The following is a 22,797-nucleotide window of genomic DNA, read 5'->3' on the forward strand; positions in this document are numbered from 1 at the left end:
TGTGTTGGTCTACCACATAAAATATCAATAAAATACATTTACATTTTTGGTTGTAACATGACAAAATGTGGAACATTTCAAAGCACTGTATATGTAAAGACTGTTTACTCAGCAAGGGAATTTTCACTTGTAAATAGGAGTTTCTCTAGCTTAGTAAATGTGGTGAAAATTCAATTTGCAAAAGAATTATGTCGAAGGAAAAAATAATTTTTTTGCATATAATTGGATGACAAAAGTCAGCAGAGCTTCACCTCATTCACCAGGCTAGGGGAAAATGTCCTTGCAGAGTGAACAGCCTATTTGCCTTTGGTAAATCAATCTCATCAAGTCAATTATTACAGGAAGGCAACTAACATTTTCAGAAGGGGAGGTTACCAATGACCTTCTCACAGTACAAGTTTTCTATTGAGTTATTGTAAAGTAAAGTACATAAGTACACCTCCACATAGACAAGCTAGTAGGTTTTTGGTATTTAATTTCCCAGCATTTGATATAACTGAAAATTATATTACCTCTTACAAACTGTAAACTGTGCAAAGTGATCTTTTTATCCGGGTTTATATTCAGATAAACAACTATCAATGTCTAACTTTAATCTAGAATAATTTTACTGCTCTAAGCAATAAAAGTAAATGGCATTTATAGGTGAACCATCCAAGGGACAAGTCAGTAAAAGTAAACTTTAAACTGGGACGCTGAGATGCATCATTAACCGATTCAGCCCCAGAAGATTGTACCCCCTTCCTGACCAGAGCACTTTTTGCGATTTGGCACTGTGTCGCTTTAACTGACAATTGCACGGTTGTGCGACATTGTACCCAAACAAAATTGACATCCTTTTTTCCCCACAAATAGAGCTTTCTTTTGGTGGTATTTGATCACCTCTGTGTTTTTTTTTTTTTGCTATAAACAAAAAAAAGCCAATTTAAAAAAAAAAAAAAAAAAACGCATTATTTTTTACTTTTTGCTTTAATAGATATCCCCCAAAAATATATAAAAAAAACATTTTTTTCGTCAGTTTCCTAGGCTGATATGTATTCTTCTACATATTTTTGGTATAAAAAAAATTGTAATAAGTGTATTTTGATTGGGTTGTGCAAAAGTTATAGCATCTACAAAATAGGGGATAGTTTTATGAGATTTTTATTATTATTATTTTTTATTTTTTTTATTAGGAATGGTGGTGAGCTAGGATTTTTATTGGGACTGCAACATTATGGCAGACATATCGGACACCTTTGACACTATTTTGGGACCATTGTCATTTATACACAGATCAGTGATATAAAAATGCACTGATTACTGTGTAAGTGACACTTGCAGTGAAGAGGTTAACCACTAGCGGGTGATGAAGGGGTTAAGTGTGTCCTAGGGGGTGATTCTAACTGTGGGGGGATCGGCTTCCAGTCACATGACAGCGATCACTGCTCCCGATGACAGGTTTACATAGGCACTTCCCCATTCTGCGGCTCCGAGACATGATCGCCGGGAGACCGGCGGACATAAAGTCCGCCAGTCCTGCGGGTGCGATCATGCTGTACGCGGTGGGCACACGCATGTGCCTGCTATCCCCGCCTCTTAAAGGGGACATACAGGTAGGCCCATTTGCCCACCGCTGCCATTGTGCCGACATATATCAGAGAGTAACGGTCGGCAAGTGGTTAAAGTAATTTAAAGGTTTGCTTTTTTTTTTTAAATAAGAAACATTTCATACTTACCTCCATTGTGCAGTTCGTTTTGCACAGAGTGGCCCTGAACCTGGTCTTCTGGGGTCCCCTGGTGGCTCTCGCAGCTTCTCCCTGCATTGTATAGCCCCTTAGGAGGAGGGCTCTCCCGGGGGGGGGTTACCTTGTGGGCGTGCTCCTGAGTCCAGCATTTGCATCCACAGACACGAATGCCGGACTAGGCCCCACTCCCGCATCATTGGATTTGATTGACAGCAGTGGGAGCCAATGGCTGCACTGCTATCAATCTATCCAATCAAGAGCCGGAACCCCGGGCAGAGGAAGAGCGCATCTCCACCGGGTAAAATTCCAGGGCTCAGGTAAGTAAAACCGGGGCGGGGGGGCAGTCACTGCCAGGTGTTTTCTCACCTTAACACATAGGATGCATTAAGGTGAAAAAAAAACACGAGGGTTTACAACCCCTTTAAACACCATGGAATACACAAGCAAGAAAGATATCATGTCTATAATCTCCCTGTAGAGCAAATTATCACATAAATCTGCAATCGGTACATGGCAACAAAGAATGTTTATTAGAAAATAAAAGCACATACAATTTTTGCAACAAAGTAACAGTATGACGACATACACATCAGCACACAAATAGCTTGTTTTTAAATTGTAAAACCAACTGTTTTCATTTCACTTTCATTCATTACATTTTCAGCCATTTTTATGGACCAATGCATTTTGCTAAAAAGGACATATTAATGAAACAAAAAGTAGTGTTACACCTTCAAAAGCATAACAGTATCTATAAAACACAAACAGTTTTAAATGAAATGCCAGTTTTACACAGTGCGGAGAACAATGATTAGTATTTGTATCCTAACAAATAGAAAATGTTCCTAAATACGTAAAAGGCCGGTCCACCTCGCAGTGTTATTTTAGTTACATGTTGAATATGGCAAAACCTATTTTGGTGTTCATTTTTACAAGAAGGTATTTCCCTTCACTTTAGAGAAATTGTCATACTTCATTTTACATCTCTAGGATAGAAAGTAAAAGGGACATTCCCCTCAGTGGGGACACAGACCGCAATAAAAATCCAACAGCCCTTCTCCACTCTATCCATCATTTAGGGGTATATTTATAAATACAAAGAAATAAAAGTAGCGAATAAAAAAAAAGTACAAAGCTATTAATCCTGTGAAACTGCATGTACAATTGTTCTGTGCGATTGGGATGGGGGCAAAATCGACTGTTATTAGGCTATTTTCTCTCTAGCTTAAATTATATTAATTCAAACAGACTAGGATCAATCAGAAAAATACCACATTGTTGCCACTAGAAAGTGATGATGATCATAGAAAATAAATCTTTATTTACTATGATCGTTGGCTCCATCTAATGGCCATAATAGAGTATTTTCCTAAACCATTTTTTTAATGAATGAATAAATTGACCTGGAAAGAAAATAACCTAAAAGCATTGCATGTAGTTTCAAAGGATGAATAGCTGTGTGACATTTTTACAAATTACAACCCTTAAAGTTTTGGGGGTTTTATTTAAGGGAGCAGGGTGACCACAGCAGTGAGGAATACTTATTTTAGTATTGGCCGACTTCAAGACCACCATTCAGCTAGCTTGACAAACGAAGTTAAAGCCTATTAAAAGGAGAGCTGTATATCAAACTGTATGTCTTAAATAGTTAAAGTGATTGTAAGGCTTCGTTTTTTTTTTTAAAATAACAAACATAGCATACTTACCTCCACCGTGCAGTTCGTTTTGCACAGAGTGGCCCTGATCTTTGACTTCTGGGGTCCCCCGGTGGCGCTGGCAGCTCCTCCTCACATCGTAACACCCCCCAAGAAAAGCGCTCTCCCGGGGGGCTCCCTTGCGGGCGTGCTCCCAAGTCCAGCTTTCGGCGTCCATAGACACCGGATGTAGGAACCGGCCCGCCCCCAGCGTTATTGTATTTGATTGACAGCATCGGGAGCCAATGACTGCGCTGCTATCAATCTATCCAATCAAGAGCCAAGACAATGGGCAGAGGGGAAGAGCGTGTCTCCGGTGGGGCAATACAGGACTCAGGCAAGTAAAACGGGGGAGGGGGGTGGGGGCTGGTCAGTGTCAGAAGTTTTTTCACCTTAATGCATAGGACCCCTTTAAAGTAGTTGTAAACCTCAGACATGAAAAATGAACAAAATACATTCTTCTATAGTCTGTACTAGCCTGGATCCAAAGCACTGAGTGTAGCACTTCTCTGCTTTCTCTCTGCCATCTGCATGAATCACTGAAAATACTTTAAAGTGGTATTAAAGCTTTTTTATTTTTTTTTTTTTATAACTAACATGTCATTCTTACCTAATCTGTGCAAAGGTTTTGCACCGAGTAGCTCCATTGGTGTTCCTAACTCCTCCCCCATGATCAGTGCCCCCAAAAGCAAGCCGCTTGCTATGGGGACACTGGTGTGCGCTTGCCCCTGAGGCCTGCTCTGTGCATCTATAAGACAGAGCCGTGGCTTAGCTCCTCCCCCGCTCTCTTCTCATTGGCTCCTGCTGCTGTCTCAGCCAATGAGAGGGAGTCCCGGAACAGCCAAGGCTCTTATACACTGGATCAAGAGGGGGCTCAGGTGAGTAGTGGAGGGCTGTGGGGGGAGAAGCACATACAAGGTTTTTTTACCTTTATGTTTAGAATGCAGTAGAATTTAGAATTTACAACCACTATTTTGACAAAACAGCTTTAGGGAATAGGCCCACCCCCTCCAGAATACAGCAGGCGATTCATAGCTTTAGGTCTGTATGTTTTTGTATGAACCTAAACACGGGGAGGGGTCCCTTCAATCCACTCAGCTGTCAGATATCAGGGAAACTCTGTGCTCTAGGTCTGTAGCGTGCGTGACATCAGATCTCCTCCCCTGCTTTGTGCTGCTGTAAAAAATCCTTTGATCTGTGTGTTTTAGAAGGCTCCACAATAGAAATGGCTTCAGATAAACAGGTACATCATATGTAGGAGGATTTGTTTCATCCCTGTACATTAACTGAGGCCAGGTCCCTTCACTGGGTAGATATAAGAGTTTACAACTACTTTAAAGTGGAACGAAAACTCCAAAATACTAATCTTCTTCAACAGTCCCATGCCCGCAAGGTCCCTTGCTGGCACCAGCATTTTTCCCCTGACTTTTTCTGGGTGCTGGTTTTTAGCCATCTTGATTGGCCATTATGGGAGGACGCCACTATTGTGTATGCACACACACACATACAAAGCTAATTGCAGTCTTCTACAGAAGACTGCAAGCTGGCAGGTAGGTTTGCTTGATTGCAAAAATAAATGTAATGTCACTTCTGTAGTAAACAGCTTTTTAGACACTAATTCCGCTTTAAAATGGTGCATTGAAATAAAGGGGGGAGATGGGATCAATCAACGTAATGAAAAATGGCCAACTCAGGATACAACACCTTCTACAGTTCCGGGTCAATGTCCAGCCGGCGGTGCTAAGCAGCATTTATAGAGAAAATAAAGGGAATGTCCATTTCTTTACTATTTCAATCCTATAGTTTGATTTAAAATACAGATTCTCTTTTATTCTGTTCAAAATGTAAATTTTTATTGTGCTCTGGCATTGCAATTACAAATTAAAAGAGCCCACAGACAAAATGTGGTCTAGCTTTCTATTCACATTTTGATAGAAGTTTTCAACATAAAAGACTCACTTTGTGCGCAATTTGCTGTACTGTGTTTAAATAAAAATGCTACAGAGAGCAATCGTGATGTGCAAAATAAGTCATAGCAACCATTTCAATTTCGACATAATTTAGCAAGATTAGTAAGGGCTCATACACATGGGTGTTCTGAAAAGCTACTCAAAACATAACATGTTAGCGATAACATTAATTATTTCAGCTATTTAGAAAGCTCTTCCAGTGCAAAGCTCTTCAGGTGCACACTGGACATTGGGGATATTATAGCATCCTCAAGGAATTGGAAGTATCAGAGTAACTGAATAAGCTCTTCTCAGATGCCTACTCAGCATTTGCTAATTGTTTATTCAGTGCTGTCACTGACTTGCATTACAGGCACTGATGAAGTTATGCTGGTGCTCTTGTAAGCCTTTCCATGTACACACTTAGACACTTAAATTTTAAATACTGATGTAAGTCATTGAGGATTGAGTAGGCTTTATGAAAACACAAACATTCTGAGAAAGGACACCTATGTGAATGAACCCAAAAAGTGTAATACAAATTCTAAATAGACACCTAAAGTGGTTCTATAGCCAAGATATTTTTTACCTTAATGCATTCCTTGCATTAAGTTAAAAAATGTCCTGCTAGTTGTATCAACGCCTAACCTCCTTATATATACTTACCTGAGCCTGATCCAGCACTGTGGCTGTCTGAAGTGGCATTGAGTGGTGTTCCTCTCCTTACAGGACACACAGGCAGAACTAAATCAAAGTTGTAGTATGAGTGATACAGCAAAACCTTAGTGAACTGAGATGGATGCCTATGGTTGGGCCATTCTTGATTAAACTGTGATATGTAGCTGGCAAAAAAAGGAATTTTATCTTATATGTCAAATAAAAAAGTAGCTTATCATATACACAGCATTAAAAAAATAATAATCATTTTGCAATAAAAATGTGAAACTCAAAATGTAAGCAGTTTTTGCATGGCATGTTTTTATGTAGTTGAAAATTTTTGGGAAAAAGATAAATGTAAATTATTAAAAGTGTTGTATTTTAGAAAATATACAGAAACAGCTAGTTAGCTTTATTCAGAAAAGTGTTTAAACTCAGTGCAAATGTTCCAGCTGGTACACTGGATAAGTAACACAACTGCATAGTAAAAGTAATGTGGAGCCCCACTCAAAATGTTTTAAAGATTTTTGGTGAAATGACGTAGGGTTCCCCCTATCAAGCCCTTATTATCAGCGGGTTCTTCTCCCCCTTATCTGGCCTTGCTGTGACTGCCAGAACTACGAGTTGAACCTTACACAGCTATTCCTTGAATGTCCATGTATTGTTTTGGAGAATACTCTAAGGACTGGAGATGCCAAAATTATTCTAGAAGGCAAGCATGAAGTTCAGCTGACAACTAAAACTTTGTAGCATGATCTTGCGGAGATTCTCTATGTATGGCCACGCTAGTCGTGCTGTGGCAAGTGTTCATGCAGGCTTCAGTTCAGCTTTTAAATTTTCTTCAAAAGGGCTGTTAAGCTAGCACTGGAGTGTGGTATGTGGTCTATGCACAAAAATCATAGCAACAGTACTCTAGCTGAAAGAAAGCCAGTTGATACAATCATGAATGCACTGAATGTTTCACAACACTGTCAATCAGACTCAGTACTGTGGAGAACATTTATTTGCATATAACATAGCTCTAGAGCAAAATACACTGGGAAGAACATGGAGTTCCAGTGCGTTGTAATCAGTGTATCATAGCCGAATAGGTCTTAGCCCTTGTACACACGGTCGGAGATTCCGACAACCAAATCCGTCGGAGTTATTCCGACGGATTAATTCCAGAAGAGGTCCGGAAGTGATGTTGCATACACACGGTCGGACCAAGTTGTCGGAAAATCCAATTGTACATAACGTGATGACGTTATTTCGTTACTACGGGACTACGTTCAGGCTAGTAGCCAATAGCTTTGGTCTAGGAATTTGATCTGAGCATGCGTGGCACTTTGTCCGTCAGAGTAGGCTACACATGATCGGAGTATGTCCGATCGGAGCATTTTGTCGGAAAATTTTACCGGCAAGTTGGAAAAGTTGGTCCGTCGGATATTCCGACGGAAACAGTCTGATGCAGACCACACACAGTCGGAATATCCGACAAAACGGTCCGATAGGAAAGATTCAGACGGAATCTCCGACTGTGTGTACAAGGGCTTAAGCAGGAAAAAATATCTCTGCCAGTTTCACACAATGGGTGCTTCACTCACTCTCACTTTATAAACTGTGGTATCAGTCAGCATGATGTGATGGAATGAGATGGCAACAAGCATGACCTTGATAAGGGGGGACTTGAGTACTGGAGTGCATCTTAGGTGATTTCACATTGCAAGGGAATTAGTAACTTTTCACAATTTCCTAAATTTTTAAACAATTTCTGACTCTTAGAACTATTATCTAACAAGTGTAGAACTCCGGATCTAATATTGTAGTTTTCAGATTCTGGAAATTGGATTGGATGTTTTGTGGAATATGATTTTTCATCATATGTGGTATGAACTAACCTCAATTAAAAAATTGGCCTGAATTCTTTCCTAAATGTACATAATATAACTGGATATAGTAAAACCTTGGATTGTGAGTACAATTCATTCCGGAAATATGCTTGTAATCCAAAGCACTTGTTTATTAAAGTAAATTTCCCCATAAGAAATAATGGAAACTCAGATGATTCATTCCACAACCATTTATTCATAGGTCATTCAGTTTATAGCTCATATAAAAAAGATTATAGCAATGTGATAGGCTGTGTAACCATAAAATGCCCATTGACAAACAGCAGCCTCCACAAGGGGAGTAGAAGCAAGATCCAGCAGGAGATACAGAGTATAAAAGAGAAGAGAGGTGCCTCTAAGTGTAGCAATATGGTTACATTTAATGAAGGTACAACATTTCTCAATTCACATGGTTGATGAAAACAGGCACATCCAAGTATACAGGAATCCGGGGTAAAGCTGTCCACATAGACCATCCTCCACACCGATGGCTCTCACCGATGTCAGTCTGCAATCATGACCGGGAAGACTACCCTGCGGTAGAGCTATCTGAAACCGAGGCTTGAAGTGGTAGTGTGGAAGGGATGAAGTCAGTAGTAGTGGTGCGGAGGATGGTCTATGTAGGCAGCTTTACCCGGATGCCTGCATACTTAGTGTCTGCTTTAATTATTGACCATATGAGTTGCTAAATGTTGTACCTTCATTAAATGTAACTATATTTCTACACTTAAAGGCACCTTTCTTCTCTTTTATACCCAGTTGTGACATGGCGCTACTTGTATATCAAGACGTCTTAAACCAATTAACTCTCAAACCAAGGTTTTACTGTACTAACATTTATAGGTAATGTTAATCCAGGGAATATCTGTCTCCCTCTCAGAGGATCAGGAAGGAATTTTTTAACCTGCTGTAGCAAATTGGATCATGCTTTGCTGGTGTTTTTTGCCTTCCTCCGGATCAACTGCGGGTACAGGATTGTGTATATGGGATTGTATGGTTGTTTTATTTCTTATTTATCAGTATTGGTTTAACTAGATGGACTTTTTAGATTATTATTTTTTGAACCTGACTATGCAACTATGATTTAGCAGAAAAGCGACGACCATCTAGAGATCTTTAATCTCTAAATAAATCCTACACAATCTTAACAGTTTGCAAGCTGGAGTTGGGCTTTAAAAGGGTTAAAATCACGTTCAGGAGACTCAGTAGTCAAATACTTACATTTAAAATTTTTATAATTGATTCAAAATGGTTCACAGTAAAAACACAGACATCTTACATACACACATTTCAGCAAGCTTTGTTGATACGGTAGAGTATTACATGTTACTTTAAATTACATTTTCCCACTAACCTAATTCTGGCTGTGGGCAAGAAAGATGATATCATCTTATGTTTTTGGCCCAGAATTACTTTAAGTATGAAAAAAAATAAAAAAAAGGAATATAACATCAAATAAAACACTGTGTTATGCAAACTTTTCTTTTTTTTTTCATTGAAAGCCACCCAAAATTGACAGTTCAGCAATGGATGGATATTGATGGTCTGAATCACTTACTTGCTTCTTAGGACTAAACTATATGCAATTTAAAAGTGGAAGTCAAGGCATCAAACATGTTCAGTAGAAAACCCTCTAGTATAATCATTAAAAACCTTAAATCTAATAAAAAAAATAAAAACTCTAAAATGAGGTCACTTGACCCTGCTGGTCTGCTTTCAATCTTAAAAGATGCGGCCTAGGGGGAGGGATTGCTGTAGAGGAACAAGTTATCATGTGAAGTAGTCAGCTTGAACTGGAAAAACATTTTCTTTGAAAAACATTCAATACATATGAGACAGGTAGGTACTAAGCTGTCAATCAATCTCTATGGGCAGAAGGTGTTGATGTCACTGAACAGTACCACCTCCAATTCACACTTGGACACCACAGTGGGGCCAGAAGTGACACAACTGCTGCCATTTTACTCTGGTGCCAGCCTTACAGCCCAAAAGAAGTGTAGCTCAGACCAGGGCTGGAATCTCGTGCCTAACAAACTAAGAATGCTGGCTTTGGAGCAATAGTGTAAAACATAAGGCACATTGATTAGGGATATGAATTGCCACAGATGAAAAAAATTGCCTTGACTTCACATGTTATTTTTTCTCATGCTACTAGTTATTTATTTATTTATATGGTTAACTTCTTTTGGCATTCATCACATTTGCAATGCACTATAATCAACATGCTATATAATGTGCACTGCCACTTCTATCAAGTGATTAAATTACCTCTACTTCTAAAAAAATCTTCCCTGCACATTTACATTAATTGCAAGGATTTACAAAAACTTCATCGCACAGTCCTACTTGCGGCTGTGTGCGCTAGAACCTATGCACAAAATCCTCTCACTATCTATTTCCTGTAGCCAATTATTTTTTTCCTGAGTGCTGAGTGGTATGGTCTTCATTCCATAGTCGCAAGGCCAGTCCCAGTATCCTAAGGCTGGGTTCACACTGCTGCGGGGGGAGAACCGGATGTGATTCGCACAGCAAATCACATCCGATCTCCGTAGCGCTGCGAGTTCAGCCATACAGATAGTATGGCTGAACTCGCAGCGGTCCCGCAGCAAACTCGCACGGGCCCCTTTTTTGGGTCCGCAACGGAATCGGATCGCATGGGGGTTCACACCATGCGATCCGATTCCTGTGCGAGTCGGCAGATCGCACTGCGATATGCCGACGGATCTGGGGGTGTCATTAACATATCATTGACACTCCCAGCCGTCCGCATAGGGCAGTGTGAACTGCCGGCGGGAGGTGTGCGATGCGGGAAAACGCCGCGGATTCGCGGCGTTCCCGCATCGCAGCAATGTGAACCTAGCCTAATAAGAGAACATCTGCTGGCAACAAGAGTGCACGGTCATATGATCAGTAATTATATTTCAGGGGGAGTCCTGTAGATTAACACTGTAACCTTTCATACAAGCAGCAATATTTTTTGCCAATCATAGAGAATCATGGTTTGGTAATTTTAATAATAAAATTACAAAAAAAGGCAAGCGCAGGAATATATATATATATATATATATATATATATATATATATATCGTTTTTATTTCATTTTTTTTTTAAACGGAATTGCCATTATCCCTTTATGAAAGTCTTATACTGGCCCACTTTAAATTTCTTAGTAGCATGACATTTAAGTAACTCATTTTGCTTAGTTCTTTTATCACTTATAGTGGTTTAAAAGTAAGCAGGTGCGGTGATTTAGTGAGAACCTTCCAATGGAGTTCCTGGCTTTTTTTACTCTACCACACCATGCAGATTTACTACTCCTATCTTGAGTCTTTACTGTCTCTTCAAAATATACAAAACATTAAAACACTTATTAAAAAGGAACCAGCTTCAAACATACAAAAAAAAACACCCAAAAAATAAAATGGTCACTCTTGCACATGTTTTTAGTGTAAAAAAAAAACAAAGGCTTATTTCACTTTTGTATTGGGGCTGAAGGTACAGAACGGCCCCACATACAGATAGGCAGTAAAAACTAAATCTAAAATATTAAAAGCAAGAACAATCAATAATTTAAAAAGAAAACAATGTAAAAATGATCAGTGAAAGAGAAGCAAAATGTAACTAAACTTCATAAACAAATTCTTGCGAATCACCCTGATAAAAAAATGATAACAAAACCACACTAACTTTCATATATAAAAAGCATTGAAACCATTGTTAGTAAATTATAACTAGTGCAACAAAATATATTAAATATATTAATTAAACTTATATCACATTATGTCAGTTACAATACAAAAAACAGCATTAAAATCCATGATTTGATTATATCACTCTGCAGCCTTTAAATGCCATAGTAGTCAATAAATGATAAACATTCCCCTATTTAATGTAAAACAGATACTAAAAGAATGAACAAAAGGGTGGGTCAGGCTAAAACAGTGTATGTCTATAAGTATTTCTAAAGAATAGGCAAACAGATTTTAATTGCAAATCAAAATGAGAAGGAATAAAGTAATTAAGAGAAGGTAACTGTAAGGCTGGCAAATTATAATGGTGTTTTTTTCAAAAGGTGTTAATGCCTGGCATGGGGTCAGGAGCTCTATATGGGTATAAATGATACTTAAAATAAAAATAAAACATGGGAAGGGGGTAGGTGGGTTGAGAAAGGGAAACAGGGCAAGGGTCATGTGCATTTCTATTTTTTTTTCCTTTTTTTATATATCTATATTAACAGAATAATCCTATAGCTCAAATAGGTAGAGAAGAGGTTTACACAAATATGTTTAGCAGCCATACTAAAACAACTCAATCCTTCAAACAGTATAAGCATAGAAAAAATTTAAAAAAGTAACTCAGACAGTGCTTGCACTAGTGTAAAGACTTGGTCATGATTTACATAAATCTATTAAGAAATCTTTCCCACATGAATTCATCCCTGCAGATAAGGATCACAAGTGCTGCTATTACAATAAAAATTAATTAAATCAAATCACACAGTTGCTAACAAACATCCATGGAGAAAACATCCAGTATAATTAAGCACTGTGCCAGTGATTGTATGAAAAATTCACTCACTGCTGGCAAAATGACAGATGTAAAAAATAAAGTAAGAATCACAGGTGTGATTGTAATTAATTATTACTCGGTTGTAATCTATAGGTTTATGTAAATGACGACCAAGTCTTTACACTGGTGTGAGTGCTATCTGAATTATTATTTTTTTAATGAACACTAGTGCCAAAATGTAATAATAAATAAAAAATATATACAAAATAGGAATCAAAAGCATAAAAATATATTAATGAGGTTTACAAAGAAAAAGAGGAGGGGGTGAATACAGCCTTCAGTAATTCCCCAGTGGGTTTTGGTAACACCACCAGGATTACATTTTTTATTATTTAGGTGATTTTTTATTTATTTTTGTTATTTTTAGATAATGCCCAATTAGCCATTGATACAGTATTTCATTATAAGAAGTTAGATTTATAAAAACTGAAGAAAAGGAAAAGGTGTCAATATTGTCCTTAGCAACCAATCAGATATCGGGGATTCTTTTCTAACTTGTACATACAAATAATGAATTGAACTTGATTCATTGGTACGGACAACACAGACACTTTTCTACAGATTTCCAGAAGTTAGCTCAGTTCTTCTTATAAAGATTAGTATCATTGTAGGCCAAATGTATTAAACTACTTTATTCAAATATAATGAAGTCACAGTCACAATTTACAAATGTCTATGTACAAAGAATACTTATATTATTTTTGTCACAACAAAATACTAGGGATTGGTTAAAATGTTGGATTCCCCAGGGATTAAAAAAATAAACTGCTGTAACTGAAGTCCAGGACCCATAGCATGTTGGTTGAAGAAAAAAAAGGCAATGAGATGATTTTAATACTGTTATGGTTTAAGAATGACTTCAGAATGACATATGCTCCAAACAAAGGAGTAATGTCGGTGCTCGAGTTGTGCCAAAACAGTGTTTTGCTAAATTCTGAAAACCTGGTCCTTAACAGTCTTAAAGTTGTTTCCTTCAAAGTCAATCATCTGTATTTTAGTTAGCCTAAAAATAAAATCTGGAATTTGTTCAAGGTCACAGTTGAATAAGTCTAAGTTAATGAGGTTTTTCATCATTTTTAGACTTAGTATCTGCAACCTATTTTTTTTTTTTCACTTTTAAAAAGGTAAACCACTCCAAAAAAGAAAATACATCAAAAATCACAGAAGGAATCCAAAAAACTACACTTCAAGTATGGTTTCTGAAGATCTTCCATATGTGCGAAGTTGTGTTTATCAACAGATCTTGTCAAATACAGTTATTTCATGTTCTTCAAACGGAAAATCCAAAATCCAAATTTCTGAAATGAAGTAATATTCAAATGTAAAGTTTTTATGGTTCTCAGCTGGAAGTTTTAGGGCTTGTAAATCCACAGTAAGAGTTGAGTTCAACATCTTGTAAATAGTTTTTTTCCTGATCTTTACAGTCTTTTAAGGAAGAATCGTTCCATCTGATTCGTATATACTGCCAAATGGTATACTTGTCTTCTAAGATTTAAGATAATAATGGGATTTAACAGAATTGTTTACATTGAGGAAGTCTTCAATTGTATAATACTGTAAGAATCTGAGTATTAGGTCTAACAATTTGATAGGATTTTTATTATATTTAGAATTAAACTGGAGGCCAAAAGGATTCTGATTGAGATGAATATGACAAGACCAAATATCTACAATAAAAAAAAAAAACAGGTTTTAAATAAAAATTGAAATTAGCCAATGGCTAACTGAGTGCAGCCCAGTTGGAGCATCACTGTCAATGCCTATAATTATAAATTAAATGCATATTCAAAGAAAACGTAATCTGTTAAAATTAAGTGAATGGCCTGCAGAAGACATTTGGTTAGCTTTCTTGTCAGTAAGGGTCCACGTTTAAAAAAACTATCCACCGCTACTGGAACATTCTATGTTAGAATAAGGCCGCGTACACACGCGGGGACTGTTCGCCCAACTTTGTCCGCTGAACAGTGTTTCGGCGGACAGTCCGCCCGTGTGTGGGCTTTCAGCGGACAGTTTCAGCGAACAGTCTGCTGAACAAAGTTTTTCGGAAATTCCGAAAAACTGTCCGCTGAAACTTGGTTTCAGCGAACAGTCCCCTCGTGTGTAGGCTTGTTCGTCAAACTAAGTTCCGCGCATGCTCAGAAAGGATTTACACGCCGAAAGTTGTAATGCAGTGTATAGGACGTCGTATTTTCCGTCCCGTCGTACGTGCCGTTCACGTCATCGCGCACGGTTTCAGCAAACTGTTCGTTCGTCGTGTGTGGGCAAGTCCGTCCATGCTAATTTTGAGCGGACTGTTCGCTGAAACTGTTTGACGGACAAAGTTGAGCGAACAGTCCCCGCGTGTGTACGCGGCCTAAGGGTCTGATACTTAGATAATAAGCCAGCTTTTTAAATTTATAAGTAGAGCTGATGATTGGATGCCATTATAAAAATGTAAATATATACACAAACAAGGTTATATGTTAGAGAATAAATATCAGATGTGATAGGTCTTCCAGGGAGCTACCAGAGTGGATTTTTGGGAGATAATAAAAACAGGCTTGGGCTAGGAATTGAATAAAGATCAATTATTTCATTTTACAGCTTTTTTTTTTTTCTTATCCAATTACTTTGTATTAAAAATGTTATTTAGATCTTTTTTGGACAATGGGATCTTCCAAAACAAAGATATATCATTTGGTGTCATAACAATTTAGAGGTCTTTGAACTTTTCTGGCCTTTATTGTGTTCATAAAAAAAAAAAAAACGCCTCTTCGATCTGCTAACTGCCACCTTGATTTTGGTCTTTTTTACGGTCATTATATACGGTAATTTTTTTGTGAGATCAGATCAAGTCCTTTTGGTGGGAAACTTTAAAACCTGAAAAATCTTAGATGTGTAATGAAGTGTAAATTGTATGTTACATCCCTTCCTTCATTTTATTTATTTATTTTTTTAAAGGAAAATTTTCAGTGATGATTCAACATTAAAAAATGTTTTTTTAATAACTGTTTTTAATTTAGGAAGAAGCAAAAACAAAACATTTTTGTTTTCTGTTAATTATTATTTTTTATGTTAGAATAGCAATAAACAAAAATACAATACCAATCCTTCATCTTCAAAATCCTTATCTATGAGAAGATTTGTAATTCTCCTTTGCATATAACGGGAGGGTATGCAAGACAATGGGTTCCACAATGATGAAGCCTGGTTTCAAAGACTGGCAGGACTCAAGTTCAGGAGGAAGAGTTTCAATTTGGTTTCCTATCAGCTCAATCTTAATAAGGTTTGTCAGGTCACCAACTTGTGGAGAAAGGCTGGTCAGGCTGTTTTGTCCCAGCAACAAATACTGAAGCTTGCTACATTTAAACAGCCCATCTGGCAATGTTTCAATCTATTAAAAAAAAGAAGAAGTAAAAATTAGCTAGGCCCAACACACAAACCATCATTTTATCATATTTTTCTTTTCAGGGCAAAATGTGGCCTTGTCACTTTACTGATGTCTCGTATGTAACTACAAGACAAAATAGCTACCGGAAGGAACCACAGTGTGGGACTGGGGAGGCATACACAGAATTATATCTACAGCAGCTGGAGTGCAGCAAAGAGTGTGTGTTTGAAGAGATGGGCTGTGGGAAAAGTATAGATGTTCTCATAAGTGATTACATCCTTGACCCATGCAGGGCTGTGTTTTGCCGGCACAGGGATGCACAGGTGTTCTGCACATCCCTGTGGTGGCAGTCCCATTCTTGTTCATTGGCATAGAGCAGCTGCACAGACACAGCAGCTTTGTCCCAGTATGACATCCATGTTGATATGGGTGTGAGTGTGTGGGTGCATGTCCCCAAACTCAGCCTGGGTGTGTCCGGGGCTATGCACCCACATGGATGTCATGCTGGGACACATTGGCTATGTTCGTGCAGCTGCTGTGTAACAATAGACATGGACAGGACTGCAAGCATAGGAATGCACGGAACACTTGTGCATCCCTGTGCTGCCAAAATATGGCCCTGAATGAGGCACAGATGTAATCACTCCGTGTGAATGAAGCCTTATATGCAGGGGTGGCCCTACCATGGGTCCCGGTGGATCCATGCGACCCAGGCAGCAGTTGAGAGGGATGGCAGAGGTGGCTCTCTATTGAGCACTGAAACACTGTTTGCAGCTTTGCCTTAGGGCCCCAAGATGGGAGGACAGCCTGCAGTCCGGTCTGACTCCCGCTCAGTCCAAGCAGCAGGGTGGGCAATCTGAATGTATAATCCATCCATCCTCTAGGGCGCCGGGCTCCCCGCTGTTCAAAGTAGAAGCACTCTGCTCCTATCTGGGACCAGCCTCCCCCCTACTCGCTGTGCCATTGGTCGGGTGTACAGGGGTAGGCCGGTCCCAGATAGGAGCGGAGCACTCCTAGTTTAAGCAGCATTAGAGGAACAAGCAGAAAGCTACGATGAGTCTGCAAGAGCCTGAGATTGCACCCATGATAAACTGATCATGGGTGCAATGCATTGCAGGCTCCTTAGAAAGAAATAATAAATGCACATTTTTTTAACTTGCAAAAAATGTGCATTCATTTTTTTCTTTTAAAAGGTGAATTTATCCTTTAAAGGCTCATATATTCACTCTTAATATTTTTTTATGCAAGTATTAAATATAGATATATTCCACACTTCATTCATCATAAATCATAACTGGCTGTATAAAAATGAAAACACTGGAAGTGTATGAATTGACAAATCAATACATTCTCACTTTTGTTCCACACGCCCTTAAGATCTTTCAAACATCTGTACTCCATTTAAATATGTTCAGATAAATCTATATGAAATTCCTATGTTTAAGATTACTGCAAATGGATGTGTGCAATTTGAACACCACTTAGTAGAACATGCTTTTTTTTTTCCCCCCATTTAAAAAAAACGAGACTTTAGTATCACTTTAATAATGTTTTTATGGATATGTACATACATTATTGTATGAATTTTAGTCATTTTGTAATAACATTTTATTTTATATACTTTTGTGTTCTCCTTGTCTGGACAGTATAGTCCAATTTTGTTTGTTTATTCTGTTCGTGTAAACTAACTGTACAGTAAACTACCAATGCAATTTACCTTGAAGACAACAGACACATTTTTCAGTTGATTTTTTTATAGCTTAACCGGGTTATTTTTTTTAAACATAAGCATATCTTTAGGCAAAATGTATGATGCAACTTTGCATTCAAAAAAGATTAGTAGTTTACTTATGATTTATAAATCCAAAGGAAGTATTAAACTTGATGGAGGAAAATACTTACGTTATTTTTTGTCACAGCAAAATGCTGGAGATTCTTTAAATGCTGGATTTCCTCAGGGATGAAACTTAAATTGTTGTAACTGAGGTCCAGAACTCGCAGCTTATTGCACAAAAAGAGTTGAAGCGGAACCATTTCAATATTGTTGTTGTTGAAGTACAGCTGCTCTAAGCTGGATAGTGCACCAATCTGAAGTGGAATGTAAGCAATGGAGTTGTGCCACAACTTTAGGCAAGTCAGTTTTTGCAGATGCTGAAAGCTAATAATTTCCTCAACGGTCTTAAAGTTATTTCCTTTAAAGTCAATTTCTCGCAGTTCAGTTAGACTAAAAATGGAATGTGGAATTCGTTCTAAGTCACAGTTAATTAGTTCTAAGCTGGTAAGGTTAACCATCTTTTTAAGACTTATTAATATCAACAACCTATTTCCTTCATTATTAATGGTAAGCTTTTCCAGAAATGGCAACATGTCAGTAACTACAAGAGGAATCCGTGGAATACTACTCCTCAAGGAAAGATTAGTCAGGTTCTTCAGGTCCTGAAGACCTTCAATCTGTGCAAAATTGTGATTATCGAGAGGTCCTGCAAAATAGAGTTCTTTCAGGTTTTTCAAATGAAAAATCCAAGATGGAGCCTTCTCAAAGGAAGTAAACTTCAGATGCAGGGACTCTAGGTTCTCTGCTAGAAAGCTCAGAGCTTGTAGATCCACAGTAAGAGTTGAGTGGTAAATATGAAGTTCCTTCAGGGCAACCAGCTGAGTGATCATTGGTGTAAGTTTGGCATCTGGTATGAGTTCTAACTTCAGAACTTCTATTTCATTGAGTTCAAAGATATTGTCTGGCAACCCACTCAGCATGAAAAGATGAAGTTCTAATTTGTCCTTTGAATTTCGGGTCAGCTTATTTCGCACCATTTCCACAGTCCATTCATTGTTCAGGTTAATTTGTTTCAGTTTGTTCTCACTAACCTCAGACAAAAATATTGAGAAACGCTTGGCGTACAGTGGATCATACTGGTCAGCTAAGTGGAGCATAAACGCAAAGTCATTTTGGACATCTGGGATATCACTGTAATTACTCTTTTCCCTGACAGCTTCAAACGAATATTGTTTCAATGAACTTCTAAGCATCCACCACAGACTATAAAAACAAGCAAACCCATACAAAAACACAAGAAGGACATAAAATGTTGCCAAAACCTTAAAAATTGCAGCAAGGGAATAAACGCATTGATATCTCTTGTACCCTGTGAAAGCTTGAATATCAACTACACAGTCAATTTCAAATGTTATATGCAGCAAAAAATATGAAACGTATGAAATAATCACAAGTAGTGCAACAACTTTAACAATAATCTGTTTCAGGTACAGCCTATAGATGATGTCTTTTTGCTCAACATGAAGGCGGAACCGGCGAACTTTTTCGAATAAAGCTTTGGCTTGTTCTCCATTTTTTTTGTCTAACACACCTGAAGCATTGTCTTCAACTGCAGTGGCTTCAACCCCTGCCTGTAGAGGCTGTTTCCCAGTGTCTGTATCTTCGACATTGGAAACTATGGAAGTCAAGTGGCGTGACCTTTTGCGTGTCTGATTAATCACAGTTTGTTCTGCAACAGTCTCTGATAAAGCTCGGGTTGTCCAGGGGGAATCAAAACATTTATAAAGAATGGAAACAAAGTGTTCTAGTCTGGAACTTGTGCTTGGGTAGTGAAGCCAGAAATTGCTGCAGATGGCAAATATAATAGTATGAAGAAACACCAGATAAGGGAAAAATTTGGTAAACCAGTGAAGCTGTTTCTCATAGCACACGGCATCAATATAGGAATATTGTTGGCGGTCCAAATCTGTCTGTATTCCTGTTGAGTTACTTAATTTTCCGTAGGAACCAGCTGGCAAATTAATTCTTGAGATTACTTGCTCTAGAGGATGTGTACACTGATTGTTCACTTCCGCTTTGCAGGGAAGACAAAGCATTCGGCTTTGCGTGAGCTGTAAAGCACCTGCTAGGACAGCAATCATCAACATGACCATAGTGATGTAATACCAAAACACGTCCCACCATGGTTTTAGAATGTGATAGGAAGTCTGGGCATCTGCCAAAAACCTCAGCTCTGTGACAGTTATCATGGCTCCGGGCTAAGGCAGCTGTAACAAGAAATTTACAAAAATTAAAACAAGCTGAATTTGACAGGACCATCATGATAGTGACATTGCACATGGCACATATAAAGTGAAAAAGTAGTCTTTAAATCTCAGCTAGGAAAATAACTAAATACACAGTCCTGCTAGACCATACATGACCTGACTTTTCTCTACTACTTTATTTTTTTGTTGTGATTGTTAAGAAGCAATCCCTTCTCAATTTTTTCATTTTATTACAGATTTTGTTTAATTGTCATTATTTTTTCTTAACTTTCTTTTGTACCTATGATATTAATAAATGTGGACATTTTATGGTGTGGGGAGTTCTTTTGGGTCTTATAAGGCAGTGGTCATCAACCCTGTCCTCAGGGCCCACTAACAGGCCAGGTTTTATGTACTACCTTGGGGAGATGCAGACTAGAATAGTGCAATCACTGAACAGCAAATGATATCACCTGTGATGTATTTTAGTTATCTTGCAAACCTGGCCTGTTAGTGGGCCCTGAGGACAGGGTTGATGACCACTGTTATAAGGGGATTAGATTTTTTGTTTATTTTTGCTATTTTTGTTCCCTTTTTGATGCTCCTTTAAATTTTGTATTTACCTTTATTCTTTGAATTGCTGTGACTGTTTTGTATTTTGTTTTTATAGGACGAGGAGTCTTTGTCGTGTGCCACATATGTGTTGATTTGAATGGTTACCTTGGACTTATTGACATCTAATGCATTATTGACATGAACTTTGCAAAGCATTGCACCTAGGACCAGTGGATTGAAGGTACGATGTCAGGCTCCTGCACAATTTTCTTACAGATTTGCTTGTATCTCTGTATGGGCTTTCTGTTTGAAAGCTGGAGGAAAAATGAATGGCCTACGTGCATGATGATTAGCAAGCTTTCGGTCCACTGAAACTACAAGTCCGTGTGCTGTGGTGGAAGACGGGACTTGTAGTTTATTTAGAGATCCCTGTGAATGAATGACGCAGCTGTGCTAGGGTAGCCCCGCACTATCACACCAACTTCAAATGTGACAGCGGGTGCAGAAGAGAAAAACCCCTGCATGCTATCACGGGGGTTCAGTGGAGCATGTTATACTCTAAATATGGGTATAGCATGTAACATGTTCCAAGGGTGAATTTTTTTTTCCAGTTTTGGACAGAGGCAGACAGTGAAGAGGGGTTAGAACACCTGTCAGGTTTCTATTGCATGTAATATGATCTGTTAATTGGGAAGAATCTGAAGGATGACAGGATACCCTCTCCCATTCACAGACTGTTACATTCAACAAATATAACAAATATACAACAAATATAAGGTATACATGGTGTAGGCTACGCCCCTACACATTATCATACAATGACCTCATCAGAGGACATCATTGATGTGTCAGTTTATGCACAAGTTGCACTTTATGTCTATCCGCTCCTTATATGAATCGTATATTGTATGTTATATTTGTTTTTTGCATTTTGTACATTGGAATATACAGTTTTGAATTCAGCGCTATCTTATATTTGTTGAATACATGAGAGGTCTTTTCTTTACCAGGACATTAGGTTAGGTTAGCTGGATCCTTTATTAAAATATTTTTTGCTGGTAGGACAGCCAATTCATTTCAATGGGCTACCTTACCAGCGAGAAACACAGGGAAAGAAGTCCCCAACTCTTTTTTTTTTCAAATCATACTGCATGCATACATGGCTGCATCATAGGTGCCAATGAGTGAGTGTCGGTTCACACTGAGGCAGCATGACTTGCAGCGCGACTGCCTCGGGCGACCTGAATACGACCGCTGCGGCGACTTGCAAAACAACTTCTCTATAGAAGACTTCTTCGCTAAGTCGCCTGACAAGTCGTCCCAGAATGAACCGACCCTGAGGGTGCCAAGAAGAATTAATGACATCTGCACACTTCTGATAAAGGACAGCGCATTTCTCTGTGGATCAGGGATGGGCGAGATTTCAATCTGCAGCGCTGTAATTTTCTGTAAAATGCAATATGGCTACCTGGAGGTGTTCTGTACACATTGTCTGCAATTTTTATTGTCACTGTGACGTTATGGCTGACACATAGGACAATTTTGACACATTTTTGGGACCAATACATTAATTGCCATTAATACAGCGATCAGTGCTATAAAAATGCATTGATTAATGTAAAAATGCCACTTGCAGTGAAGGGGCTAGCACTAGGGGACGATCAAGGGGTTAACTGTGTTCCCAACTGAAGGGGGGATGGGACTGTGTAGGGGAAGGGACAGATCGCTGTTCATACCCCGTATGAACAGACGATCTGTCACTTCTCCCCTCAGAGAACTGGAAACTGTGTGTTTACACACACAGATCCTGGTTCTCCGTGTCTCAGCAGCAATCGCGGGAGCCCGGCGGTGATCGTGAACGCCGGGCACTCACATTGGCTCGGGGGGTTGTGCAGCGGGCACCCCTATTGGCCACAGGGCGAAGCGACGTAACATAACATCACTTCGCCCAGCCGTGCCATTCTGCCTCAGTAAAACTGTGGCGGCTGGTTGGCAAGTGGTTAACCCTGCCTGTACAGTGTTGGCAGAACTCATTATCAGTTGTGAACAAGGTTTCTACAAAGAGTCCTAACAACGAGTTAAGGATCTCAAGGTTTGGATTTTGCATGGTATGCTAATAAGAGGAATTTGACTGTCCCTTCTTTGTCCCTCTGAAAATTTTGCACTTCTGAATTTAACGCTGCTCCAAACACTTTTTATTTATTTATTTATTTCAGGTATGTTGTGTAAATGGTAGCATACAACAAACATAGAGTGGAAAGTTTCTCAAGTTGACTGCAAAAGAAATATGCTTTAAAGTGTTACTAAACCCAGGACCCTGCATTCAGTATATTCGGTATCCCACAGTACACAGAACATGGAAATGCAAATATTTTAATAAATATA

At 38.6% G+C, this 22,797-nt stretch overlaps 1 protein-coding gene across 1 annotated transcript in view; it reads right to left on the reverse strand.

Moving 5' to 3' along the window:
- Nucleotides 1-2,234: 2,234 nt before the first annotated feature.
- Nucleotides 2,235-22,797, reverse strand: part of LRRC8B (leucine rich repeat containing 8 VRAC subunit B) — a 62,179-nt gene continuing 41,616 nt past the window's right edge. Inside the window, exons 3-6 of the mRNA XM_077452949.1 lie at nucleotides 17,740-19,878; nucleotides 15,552-15,840; nucleotides 10,760-13,952; nucleotides 2,235-10,374 (exon numbers count right to left, since the gene is read on the reverse strand). Of these exons, the coding sequence (XP_077309075.1) occupies nucleotides 15,574-15,840; nucleotides 17,740-19,860 (2,388 nt within the window). The 5' untranslated portion in view covers nucleotides 19,861-19,878 and the 3' untranslated portion in view covers nucleotides 2,235-10,374; nucleotides 10,760-13,952; nucleotides 15,552-15,573. The remainder of the gene's footprint in view (nucleotides 10,375-10,759; nucleotides 13,953-15,551; nucleotides 15,841-17,739; nucleotides 19,879-22,797) is intronic.

This window comes from Lithobates pipiens, unplaced genomic scaffold, assembly GCF_037356315.1.
Source record: "Lithobates pipiens isolate NorthernLeopardFrog02 unplaced genomic scaffold, aLitPip1_a1.2 Scaffold_23, whole genome shotgun sequence".
NCBI classification, from domain to species: Eukaryota; Metazoa; Chordata; class Amphibia; order Anura; family Ranidae; genus Lithobates; species Lithobates pipiens.